At 36.7% G+C, this 13,756-nt stretch overlaps 1 protein-coding gene across 6 annotated transcripts in view; it reads right to left on the bottom strand.

Annotated features, from left to right (window-relative positions):
- LOC145690581 (inosine triphosphate pyrophosphatase) overlaps positions 1 to 13,756 on the bottom strand; it is an 89,774-nt gene that overhangs the window by 37,816 nt on the left and 38,202 nt on the right. The window contains exons 1-2 of one of the 6 annotated variants that reach the window (XM_081765611.1): positions 13,565 to 13,644; positions 1,665 to 1,807 (exon numbers count right to left, since the gene is read on the bottom strand). In XM_081765611.1, coding sequence (XP_081621737.1) covers positions 1,665 to 1,760 — 96 coding nt within the window. In that variant the 5' untranslated portion in view covers positions 1,761 to 1,807; positions 13,565 to 13,644. Of the gene's footprint in view, positions 1 to 1,664; positions 1,808 to 12,553; positions 12,690 to 13,364; positions 13,383 to 13,468; positions 13,488 to 13,527; positions 13,645 to 13,756 lie in introns of those variants that run through there. The other 5 variants (XM_081765610.1, XM_081765613.1, XM_081765615.1 and 2 more) reach the window with 5 other exon arrangements.

Raw genomic sequence — 13,756 nt, 5'->3', positions numbered from 1 at the left:
ATGGACATTATTTGCTCTGTTGCTTCCAATTTTTCTTTCTCTTTCCTTCCTTTGTTTTTCGAACTGGAAACAGAAATTCACCTAGTACGAAATTTAATTTCCGATATTTAATTAATACATCTTTAAAATGTATTAATTTTTGAAGATAGTTGGGGACAGTTACTGCAGATAGTTCAAAAGTGCTGTGTATTGATTTGCAGGCAGGAAGCTGTTATGTGTGTGAGGAGAGTATATGGTTCCGAAAATTACTTGGAAGGGATACATTGTGCCCTTTCCGACAATGATTATAGTTATAGCGAAAGAGGTAAACAGTGTATTACAAAATGTTTCCGTGTGTCAGGAAAAAAAAATAACATGGTGTTGAATTGCAACGGGCTATTCTTGGCCCTCCAATATTGGGCATCGTACATACCAGAGACTGGCGTGCCCTCAATGCGGTGCAAAATTTGCAATCCTTCGACAGACGTGAAAACCTACAGTCTAAAAGAACAATAGTGAGGGCAGTACAACGTTCCGCCACGCATAACTGAGCAAGATTTACATTTGGTAAAAAAACATATAAGGCTCGAAATGGATAGGAAGACGAACAGTCAAAAACTGTACGAAAGCAATCTTGCAGGAGGCAGGTGGACGTTTGTAGTACTACTCTGATCGAGGTACGGTTTATCTGTTGGAATGAGATAAAAAGAGGGAAAACTTCTATTGTGACCATGATTCCAGAGGTCGTTCTTATTAAGTACGTGAATGTGTGGAAAATTTTCCACTCGACTTTATGGTTGTTGCAGTTGTTGGTAGTTATTAGCATAATGAGAAACTTACGCTACGCAGAATAGACCCCCCCCCCCAAAAAAAATGGGTTACGAAAAGACGAATAATTTGGAAAACTACACTGTGATAGCCATATATCTCGCGTTGTCATTCACACAAGGCATCCAATCACATACAACGAAGTAAACAATTATGTGCATGGAGCAGATAGTACATGAAAGTGGAATTTACGCAATCCCTTTTACACATATTCCTACGAAATCTGATGCATCCGCCCGCCATAAATTTTTTGGGGTTTTAGTTGGTGGAATAAGGGCTGGGCTGCCGACACTCGCGCACATTAGACGGCATTTGGAAATTCTGTTAAGGGGAATAGAACTGACTTGATCAAAGTATACTTTAACGCAGACTCCTTCAGTGGAAAATGAGATGCTAGGCCATAGCGAACAGACAGGCCTGCATATCGAACGCTACTGGTGACAGCGTCAGGTATTTCTTAAGCTGGTATATTGTTAAAGGTGCTAAAGTCGTTTCCAGGAACCTGTTATGGCCTTCTGAGGTTTTAAAAAGACAATTATGGAATAAGGTTGAAGGAAAATATGCAAATGGAATTCAGTTCTATTATTTGACTTTCCTGCACCTTGACTACTTTTTCCGTTATTGGTCAGAACCTGGCTTCTCGGAGTGATGACAATTAGTCTATAGAGAACCTGAGATCTCGATGACGAAATTGGTGAAAGTTTTATTCAAAGCATTCAGAGTTGTTTTTAAGTAAACATAGACATGCATACACCACCTGCTCGGTATATTATAGCAAAATAAATAAGTAATCAGAAGTAGAATATTGTTACTTTAGGAATCATTATGAACAGCAAAAATAAACACGAGTAACATACCTTGTATGGAAAAGAATTTCCTAATATCGCCACAACCTCCTCTAACTTTTTAACATTGCCTGTAACAAATACTATTTCCTTTGACTTTGTCGACATGCTACACTGAAAAACTCTTAAGCGTACAGATGATATGAATATTCCACCTGAAATATAGAAAAAATATATTAATAGATTATATATATATATATATATATATATATATATATATATATATATTGTATATCTAAATTTCAAAGATTATTATACCAGAACACCAGTGGCGTCCCCTCTGTGTGTGCAAGTCATGTGTCAACGCTCAAAGAAAAATTAAGAAAAATCTTTGAATTGAGTTAAACGGCTCGCCAGGACAAGGAAAAATCTTTTAATTATATTGAACGGGTTGTCAGAACTTGAGAAGTTCTTTTCTTCTTCTTCTCGAATGAGAGAGATAATCAAGCGCTGCGATGCGGAAGTCAACCTTATGATGAGGCAGCTAAATAAGCAAGTCGCTGGCAAGGCTTTGGGTGGATTCCACTACATTACAAGACTCACACTGCGCATGCGCATCATGTTCTCTACCTCGCTCTCATACGATACCAGCTTTGCCTGAATTTGTGCCTGTTTTCAGCTTCAACGACGAGTTGTTCTACATAGTTCTGTGGCTCCCTACCATCTTTCCCGTTTACAATTTATTGTAGTAGTGTTTTAAATTTTTTTTTTTTAATGCGTAGTGAAAGTGTAATTCAAAAACTATTAAAAAGTTCTTTTTCATTACTTTCTTCCAGTGAGAGAAAACAAATAATCGACAATGGTCGACCGAGTCCTAATCTTACAATGTCAATTAATGTAAAAGGCAAAAGTGGTGCTGGTTCTGAGTCACTTTTGAATGTAGCTCTACGACATTTCGGATTGGCTTTTGCGGGTACAGTGTAGTGAACAAATTTTACTGCTGGACATAGTTGTTATTCTCAACTAATAAAAATCTTTGGAATAATCAAGGATACGAGGATTTGAATAATCTTAATACTGCAGTGAAAAAGTACGGTAAGTCTAAAATGCACCTTACTTTGAAAAAAAAAATTAATACACTTATTGCAATGATAACAAGAATTATTGTTCTTTTGGATTACCAACGAAGGGTTAAACTGAGCTGCACAATGAAAAAGTACAGAACAACAAGAAAATATTGAAGATGCTGATTAAAGTAGTCTGCTATTTATCAAAGCAACAACTACCATTCCCCTTTGAAAACAAGAAACCCAACTCTCTAAAGGGAAATTATATGGAATTACTTATTGCACCAGTCCCTTTTCTCCGTCTGATTGGATATTTTGGTGCGGTCAATGTTTACTACGTCAAATCTGATGGACCATTAATGATCAACTTAGATTTGTTACGACCTGAGTTGGTCCAGAGTACACTTTCACAGGAAATGCGATTGATTTTTGTTTAGCGTCCCGTTCAGCAGCGAGGCTATATGAGACGTGGACCTACTGATTAACGTGGAATCCGAACCACATGAGCTCCCGCCGGGAATCGAACCCGGGTCTCCCACGCCAAAGGCGTGTACGCTAACCGCTTAGCCACGAAGGAGCTCCACAGGAAATGCGAGAGTGCTGCTTACGCCTTCCCACGCGTAAAACGTAGCATAAGTGTGTGGTTTGCGGTCTTAAGTTTGGAAAGAGATAGTTCCAAACAATATATGGGAACATCTCCAGCAGAGACAAGTATTAAGAGATACAAGGGAGTATGAGTTCTGGACACTGTTTATACACTCTGTAAAGAAAAAATAGCGACACTTGCTCGGATATGGTTTTCACAACATACATTAACAAATATAAGTTTTTACATGAATTGCTGATAATGTCACAATGCATATTCTTAATGAACAGTTCATTCTTAATACTTGCGCCGCAGTTTCAGGTTTTTTATATGCATATAATGAATTTATATGCATATATTAGTAGCTATGTGTGTTTTCAGCAAAAACGGCTGTGGGAAGAATTATACATAAAAGTATGATAGATAAACAATAACAACACAAAACAAAAAAATGTAATTTCTTAAGAGTAAGATATATTGTGTACGAACATTGAGAGGTACAATATATCAAACTAGATTTCGTATGTAGACCATGGGCTTTAGGAAGTGCAAGGAATCGTCGAGGCCTTTTGGTGACAAGGCTATTGCAAAATGCAACCTTGATTTCATGGAATCACTCCCGGATTATGTGTTCCGTGAGTTCCATTCTATCTCAATAGATAGTTGTCTATTGAGTCTTCTGCTCATATTGACCCAAACTTGACATTTGGATTCATGTCAGGTGAGTTTGGAGGCCACATGAGTCTTTGAATAGTCATATTCTTGCACCACATATTAACGATTTTCGCTCGGTGACATGAAGCATTAACGTTGGAGAAAGACATAGTCCATATTTTCTTCAGGAAAGTTATCTTTAGCTGTTGTAAGAATTTTACGAACCAGAATTTGAAGACTTTTTTGTGCATCAAATGACTCTTCATATATATCCATTGTTCCGACGTCTTTGGTGATGAAGCAAGCCCATACCATCACTCAGTAACTGAATATTTGCATCTCTTAAACAAAATCCGTGTCAAGTTCCTCCCTCATTCGTATCCACAACTTCACACCACTATCGTTTCCCACTATTCTAAACTTTTTTCAACGGAGGAAACAACATGATTTCAGTTGTCATATGTCCAAGTAGCATATCGCCTCACAAACCTACGTGTTGAAGTCTTCTGCGTTTTTGACAGTTTCGACTTTCCAGGCGGTTTTTTTCTTCGTAATATCCTTTTCATACAGTTGGGACAATACAGTCGTACGAGTAACTGCAGTTCCAAGATCACCTCAAATTATGGAAACGATTTTCGGGGAAGTCATTCCTTAATTCTGCAGTGCTATTGATTTTATTTGGCGATCTGCTCTAGGTGATGATTTCTTTTTTCTATCACACTGTTGAAGAAGGGATGGTTTCTTTTACTATTTTTGCTTGTGAATTATTCTTTCTGCCGTCGAATGGTCGATTTTGAGTATTCCAGCCATTTCCTTTAGAGATGTAACTTAGCTGTGCAAAGCAACAATTATGTCTTGTTCACGTGGCGACAAGTCACATTTCTTACCCATCATACTTGTTTACAGTCCACATATAGCGACAATTTCATAAAAAAAAAAAAAAAAAAAAAAAAAAAAACAACGCTGCACAACAACAATATTGGCACTTGACACAGTTCAAACAATGACAAGGCAGAGAATAATCACAAAATGCTAATTACCTGGGCCTACACATCACAAATGCATTGCAGAATTCTCACTCCAATAACTTACAAGACGCTCTCAGGTGCCATCTGGAGAGAATATTACTGATACTTAAATAATTAGTAAGCGCCGTTGTGCACCATAGGTGGCACAGATAATGCAAATGAACTATCACATTCATAATTTCCTTCTATTCCTCTTCTAGCCGGCTGCAAATATGGTTTTCTGTGTAAGTTACCTTGAGAATTGAGATGTCGCTATTTTTTCTTTACAGAGTGTAGTATAGCATAAGAACAAAAGGAATAAAATATTATGGAAATAAAGATCAAATTAAATTGTGTTGTATCAATAACTAAACCGAAACAGTAATTAGTAAGTTAAATTAAATAATCAAATTAAAAAGTGAAATGAAACGATTGGTGATTACAATTTTGTGTTGTCATAAATGACAATATTTTATTGATGAAGCAACTGCTTACAACGGTAGTATAGTGGATACTTGTTGTAACAATATAATTAACTGTGAACATTCAAGAGTGTTCAGTTCAAAACCAGACATAGTATGTTAGTTAGCTTGACTGCATAACAGATAATTTATAAATTCACTCAATGCTAAGCCAATTATAACAGAAATAAGCTGAATATTTAAGTATTCAAATTTGCCTGTCACTTTTAGAAACCTCCCAATATCATGTCACATGCAAATAGACAGTTTAAGTTCTCTTTGTCATACTTTACCTAATTGCAGATTCTGCTTAGTTTTGACTAAACAGTGATTTCTATTTCTCTATTTGAAGTTTCTTAAAAACTTTTCCATTTAAGTGCAGGATGCGGGATGATCTTTCGTTTGAAAACCTGGACATTTTATACGAACTATTGTCTTTGTCTCAATTATTTTTCCTTTCTAATTTGCCAAAAGTCATTATAAAAATTTACAAAATCTTAGGAAAGCCCCAATGACAATATATATATATATATATATATATATATATATATATATATATATATATATATATATATACTAGCATATATTACCCGCTTCGCTGGGTTGAAATGAAAATTTAAATGCACAACTCCATATCTCATGTGTTTAATACCCGTGAAATATGCTTGCAGTAAATGTTAACATTATATCGCCTGTCATTTATGTTAACCCGCCGAGTGACACGGTCATGCGGGTTGCATATAAATACGTTTATTTTTACCTATGATGAACTAACAAAGGATTTGTACGTTATGGACACTTGAATGGTCAATTATCTCAAGACACTGGTAATTAAAAATTAAAGTGATATGATAAAAACCATCTAGGGTCCAAATCCTAATAACCCCCCAAAAATGAAAGAAATTGGTTCAGCCGTATTAGCGTGATGAGGGAACAAAGGATTTGTACGTTCTCTTTTATATATAAGATATATATATATATATATATATATATATCTAATGATGGAAAAATAAGAAGTATTTTGAAGTTTAATTTACCCTGAGGTTTGCTTTCATTTTTTCATGAATTTATCAGAAATATTAGTTACTACTGACGAACACTATGTTATTTTACCACAGGTGATTTCTGACTATTTGCAAATACCTTGCTTCTGCTTCCAAATGATATTTTGATTACAAATCCTGTCCTTGTAATTTTAAAGATTATGTTATGCACGTACAAGAAATTTAAAATATTACAAAAAAATTTCGTTCAGTTTCACCAACAGAATTGACATGATTTTATGAATAAAATTAATGATGATTTTTCTTTTTCCATTCTTAGTTCATGGTTTCATTACAACAGTAAACGATGGGTGCAAAGTAGTTCAAAACAAAGTACGGAAACCGTCGCCAATAGAGACAAGTGTCAAAAGATGGTACGAATCTGATCAGACGAAGACTGTGACATAAGAATGGAAGTTCGTGAATCAATGCAATGCTCACCCGTTTACAAGGTGACCTGTCTCAGATGAGATCGTATTTTACACTTCAGGAAATGTTAACAGGCACAAATGCGGAATTTGGACCTTGATAATTTACATAAGTTTAAGAAATACTGTGGGGTACAGAAGACTGGCCACGATAAAAGCAGTCGACTTTTAATCACTTTCCTGGCTAGTAAATCTACTTTCTACACCACCGATTGCGTTCGATGTGACGGAGACGGCACGAACTACTGCCCAGCAGCGTAATTTTAGCAAATTCCTATGTAGAATAAGAAGGGAGATGTCTTGCCATACCGCTTTGATAACTTTCCGAAGACTTTGCGAAAGTAGGAGACGGCTCGAACAAATGCTGATTGGGAGTCTAAACTCACAATAGTCCATTGATCTCACAGGGAAAGATGAAAATGGGATAACTCGAATTCCCGTCTTTTAGAATGCCGTAAGACGCGGTTACTTTGCACCAGACTTAAGGAATATTAAAGAAACTCGCAAGTAACTTAAAATGTAATGATTTAGACCACTGTATTTTAAACATGTAATAGCTATATATATATATAAGGAAAACATTCGTACAAGTGCATTAGTAAACATTCAGTATGACCATAGTTATTGAAATATAAACTTTGGTGCATGTTTTCTATCATCTTCACTTACTAATTACTCAACCTTGGCCAAAGACGGAAGAAAAACGCAACAAATGTAAAAAATCGTGAACTTTACCAAGAAACCAAGTTTTAATAATCTACCTGACATACGTGCTAATTGTTGACAGTAAACTAAAATGCCACTAAATGGAACATTAAAATGAACTGAAACAATACCAATGTTCTGGACTTCGATCTAGTCTCCTATAGAAATCGGGAGTTAAATTTCAAAGTTGGTCGTCAGTTTCTAGCAAAATTTTGAAAATTAATCGAGAAGAAATAGATAATTTGCTCTTTTGTATGCTTGATAATATGTAAGGAGAGAGAAAATTGTTTTTATTATATATATATATATATATATATATATATATATGTGTGTGTGTGTGTGTGTGTGTGTGTGTGTGTGTGTGATTATAAACATGGAACTATTTGGGAAGCAGAGGAAACTAATTGGCGTAAAGTTACCGCATGGCTGGATTGTAACAATCATTTGTATCTGAACATGGCTGCAGAGACGTTGCTCTAAATGTGAAAAAATGGAATGAAATCTTCCCGTTTTACGTTCCACGGTTATGCCAGCTAGGCTAAAGGAGACGATGACGTAAAATGAATGAAATGGTGGAATGAAGAAAGTGGGAGATCCCCGAGAAAACCCACGCACACGAAGTTTGTCCATCACAAAGCTCACTTGGTGCGAGTTGAGATCGAACCAAGGACCCCATGCTCTAGAGATGAACGCGCTACCATTGAACCACAGTAGCCGCAGCCCTGCCCTGGATGTGAGTTAACAATACCTAGCAGAATACTGGTTCTTCGCACGGGAAGAACACATTTCATTTCGGACATAAAGGTCTGAATTTAGATTTAAACTGCATCGGAAGTGTCAATGTTCGTCTCAGCGATCCAGAAAACTATGGATTCGACACGATATTGGTCATTTTCGATCATTTTTAAACATCTCCCCCTCCTCTACGTTGCACCATCAAAGTGGAATGTTACGGACCACACCAGGCCCGAACTTCATCTATGTTGAAAATTTGATCGATATCTGTCGGGTGCTGCAAGAGTTATTAAAAGTCACAAAATTAGTCACTTTCATTTTTATTTATTTATTTTTATAATAGGCTATCTCTCACTTCTCTAAGTTGCACCGTCAAAGTGAAATAATAGAAACCATTTCAGGCACGAAACTCATTTGTGTTGAAAATTTGATCGATTTTTGTAGCCTGGTTCAAGAATTATGAAGTCTCAAACATGGTCAGTTACTTTCATTTTTATGTATATGGATATAGTTCGCGAAACAATACAATGATAATGATGAAAATATTTTGAAACTCTGAAAGTCATGAACTAATAAATCTAATACCAAATTGCAGAAAGTGTGGTAAACAAGCAACTGCAAAGAAATGTTCAGAAAGTTATAGTTTTCAATGTAACGGTAAGCTGCATGGTGAAAGATGCTACTGGCGGAAGGCAGCAACTAAAGGAACATTTTTGAGCATACTCATTTATCTCTGGAAAAGGTGTTATATTTTAATGTAATGTTGTATTTTATAAAACAATACAAGCAACCTTTCTTACAGAACAAATTGACTTGTTCAAGTGAAACGATGGCGGACTGGTCAAATTATTGTAGGAAATTGTGTGTGGATTAATCTAACCTAACCAAAGTACTACCTAATGCTCAGAAAGTGAAATAAGTGCAGAATTAGGAGGAGCGGAGTACCTTCCCGCGAGGTAATGGAACGAAACAGAAAATCAGTAAAATTTAAGCAGAAATTCATAATTTTTAAATGTTCGTAGTTTTTAATTTCATTTAATTTTTATTTTATCTCGTCTTTATAAAAATACATAGTCATGTCTTGCTTTTATTACGCTTTTGGTCGAAAACCAGGCGGCCGACCAACTTCGAAATTAATGCTGAAATCGAGATGCACCAATCGACTCTTAACAACAAATTACATAGGAATGTGTCAAAAGCTAAAAATAAAGAAACAGGTAAGACTGGTTTAACCGCACATCAAAAAGGAAATCTTCAAGTTTTACGTCTCACGTTTATGCCGACTAGGCTAAAGGAGACGGTGATGATGAGAAATGAATGAAAATGGTGGAATAAAGTGGCAGGAAACGGGAAAACCCTGAGAAAACCCACACACACGGTTTTTGTCCAACACAAAGCTCAATTGGTGCAAACTGGGATCGAACGAAGAACTCCATGCACCAGAAGTGTAACAGCACATCCGTTTGCATGCAGATTACCTATATATATGCAATTACTTGGGATATGCGCCACGGTAGTAACAGTTGAGACGGCTTAGAAAAGAATTTGAAGCAAGCTTTAAAAAAAAAAAAAAAAAAAAAAAATTCGCAAGAGTATTTTGGAACTCTATCTAAGAACAACCAAGCGTTCATATTCGGTGCGTGAAGTCCTGCTTCGATCCGATCTCGAGCCAAACTGAATTTTGTGGTGGACAAACCCGTGTATGTGGATTTTCCTCGGAGTGTTCTCGTTACCTTGCACATTCTTCATTACATAATCTCATGGCATTACTGCCGTATCGCCGGACCACACGAGAATCGAGGAAAAAAAAAAGGAACACTATCCAGTTTTTTCCCCAAAATACTAGGTTGTAACCCTGGATCATTTTGTAGTAATTATTGTCCGAAATATAGTGTGGGCGTATAGCATAAAAACTAGTGCATAAAACACGAACCAACTTGTGCTAGGTGGACAGTAAGAAGCACGATCGTTTTATAACCAAGCCAGAATAGAAACGCAGCAGGGAGCCCGAGCGTTAGCGAGGGCATGCATTTGTAGGGAACAGGCGCATCAGCGGCGGTGGCTATACGCATAAACGAGGATAGTGGAAAAACATTTCATATGTCATAAAATTCATGGCTTATGTGTTGCATAGCTTTGGTGAAGATACTAAATGCCATCCAAAAAAGCACCAAAATGTACTAAATTAGGTTAAACTCGATCATGTTTGGTTAGAAGTTCCTCTTATTTTTTGTAGTTTCAAATTGGGTTAACTGCCACAGATGGCGGCCCCGAAATATAAATTTACGGAGAAATTAACAGAATCACACTAAATGTTTTAATGAGGGTAATAAACGTTAGAAAGGTCATAACTGTAGTGACAAATAAGGGAGAAAACGTAAGTTAAATTGCGGACTGTGTGCGTGTGATCCAGGATTGATGCGATAAGAGATGAGGTGGCAGTAGACAGTTTCAAAGTCACTGTATTATGAACTAACTTAGGATATGTATCTTGGTGTATTATCACGGGGATCAAGATGGAACAAGATGAACCCTGCGGGGCTTCTAACCCTCTTCGCATATGTAAATCACTTTTTTTTTTTTTTTATCAATCAAGTTGTGTGTGCGAAGTGGGCTAAATATCACGCGACATTACGTCACGCTCGGGTGGTACAACTTCAATGTAAATTTAACCTCACTCGTTGGGAATACATGATATTTAATCGGTCCCATTGTTTTAGTCATTTAAGAGTAGTGTGTAGTTGGGAAGATTGTAGAATAGAGGTCTCCCATATAGGTCAGTAGCTAGGTTGGTTCCTTTCCATACCAAAATTAAACATTTAATTCAAATAGGGCTATTGTTTAGCTTTATGGAGGGGGCAGGTTTTTAACAAAGTATTTTACGTTATTGTATTCATATTCGGTTAGGTTAGGTTGATAACATTTAATTCAGACAATATTGCCTAGTGAGTAAAGGCGGCTTAAACTCCGCAGGGCACGTTACTTTCTGTCTTCGTTATTGTTGGCCCTCCATTACTAAACAATTACCTCAAACAGTACTGCCCAGCGAGCGTCAGCGAGTGAAGGCGGGCTACAGCCCTGCAGGGCACGTTGTTTTCTGTCTTTATTGGATGTCTGGGAAGACAGATCAATGGGAAGGGGGAAGTGTGCTCTAGAACCTTGTCTGTGTAGTTAACAGTTACAAGGTATCAATTTTGCGCAGTAATACTATACTGATGTATACGGATGTACGAAACAGCAAAGGAAGCATGAAAATAAAAATATTTGTGATGTGTTCGCGAACTGATGTGATATGAGATGAGATATCAGTACAGCATAATCTGACAGTATTTCAAACCCACTGTTAGTAACTAACTTAGGATATGTATGTTGCTGTATTATCATTGGGGTCAAGGTGGGGTAATAGTATACATGAGAACCCCCTGATCTGCGTTTCTTCTCTGTTCTGTTACCACTTCTACATGAAATACCATAAATTTTCCACGTAGTGCAATAGCAAGAAGTATCCATGTGGACAAGACATGCGATATGCGTTAAATGCCCCCCCCATATATATATATATATATATATATATATATATATATTCTTAGATAAAGTACAAGGGAACTACACATGAAGATATGAAGTACAGGTACGCTCTTTTTTAATTTCGTATCAGTCGATAAGTAAATCAATAAATCAGTCGATAAGTAAGTCAATGAATAATCCCTAAAAGTATGAGCGTCCTGCTCCTTCGGGAACTGATGCAGCTTCATGTATACTATATCCCAAAGGGGAACAAAACGAGCCCTGTGGGGCTTCTAAACCGTTCCTACTACTACTACTTATACTATGGATCCGTACAGTAAAACTGCACGCACATTTTCATCAATAAAGTTTATATGCAAAGTGGACTAAATACCACGTGACGTTTGGGTGGTGTAACTTCAACGTAAACTTAACCTCACCCTTTGGGAAGACACGATACTTAATTGGCCGTATTGTCATTAATGGGTAGGGTGTACTTTGCAACACTTAACAGTCTAAATGTACTAAATTTGCGCAGGAATACTATACTGATGTACACGGGCGCAGGAAAGAGCAGAAGAAGCGTAAAAATAAATATTTGTGATTAATAGTGAATTGTGAAGGCCAGAAATGAAACAGCGGTAATTGTAGGTAAGATATATGAAAGTAAGAGCAGATAAGTTGTAATACACGTTGAAAACAGATTTATGTGAGTTTTATCCGCGACCGCCATCTGTAGCAGTTTAGCCGATCACCGGTGTTACTTACTTTACAAATATAGCTGAGCGATCGAGAAGCCCCGCAGGATCGTTGTTTTCTAAATTTTTTATCACAATTTCGACAAACATATGGTACGCGGTTCTGAAGCCATGAAATGAGATGGGGGAGAGGTAATAGTATACAACAGTGCCTCATGATCTGTGCGCGTGGATACTTCCTACTGTTGCACTACGTATAAAAATGATTTTATTACATTTAGAAGTAGTAAGAAGCATCCACGTGCACGTGACATGCGATATGTGTTTCAAACCCCCCACATATACTCATACACTACGTACAAGGGCACATTATTATTCTTCGCATACCATAAAACACAACGAAACGCAACGCAAACCGACGTACATTTTATTTTATATTACTCAGTAATTAAATGAATGTCGCATTTTTACCTCATTTTCAAGTTCCTATATCCTCAATGAATAATCCTTAAAAGACTGCACTTCGTGAGTCCTCGCTAAATGATGAGGCACTCTCGTATACTATATCCGGGGGGGGATTTTAAATGCCGTCCCCTAAAAATCACAATAGTGGTTCTGCAAAACTAAAGCTGAAGGATAATTGGTCCATGTTCCGTTAAGGGGGTCCAAAACTACACTGAACCCCCTTAAGCTAACCTAACCTAACCTGACCTAAGCTAACCTAACCTGACCTGACCTAACCTAACCTAATATAACGTTATATTATGTAATCAAACGAAAATCAATAGAAAGAAGTGCTGTCAAAGACACTGGACCCCCTTAACGGAACATTGACCGGATAATTTTATCTCAACACGCATAGAAAATTAACAGGCACCCACAAGTCACAAAACCTGGCAATTTTTGTCTTATAACGAAAACAGTAGTAAAACAAGCACGAATGTCAGTATTTTCAGCTTGTGAAAGCGGTTATAATTATCATTACCAAAACTATTTATAGCGTAACAAAGAGAAATTTATCGCTTGAATTAAAAGAAAGCATACTACTAAAAATATTATTCATCCACAAAAGTGAACCCACTAATTTTTGGATAATATTAGCTGACTTAATTCCGAATCGTCTGCTTGTCTTGTCGTATGACTATTATCAGTCAAATAGGTAGGTGCACCAGCTTACTAGTCATATGTGCTACAAATGCTAAATTGTTAAATATGTAGCTTACACGAAGGATTTATGATTCAGAAACAAAATTGAATAAAATACAGGACGCAA

Source organism: Thermobia domestica, chromosome 7 (genome assembly GCF_964235325.1).
Source record: "Thermobia domestica chromosome 7, izTheDome1.hap1.1, whole genome shotgun sequence".
NCBI lineage: Eukaryota > Metazoa > Arthropoda > Insecta > Zygentoma > Lepismatidae > Thermobia > Thermobia domestica.
The sequence above is the reverse complement of the archived record's forward strand: the minus strand, read 5'-3'. Positions and strand labels throughout refer to the sequence as shown.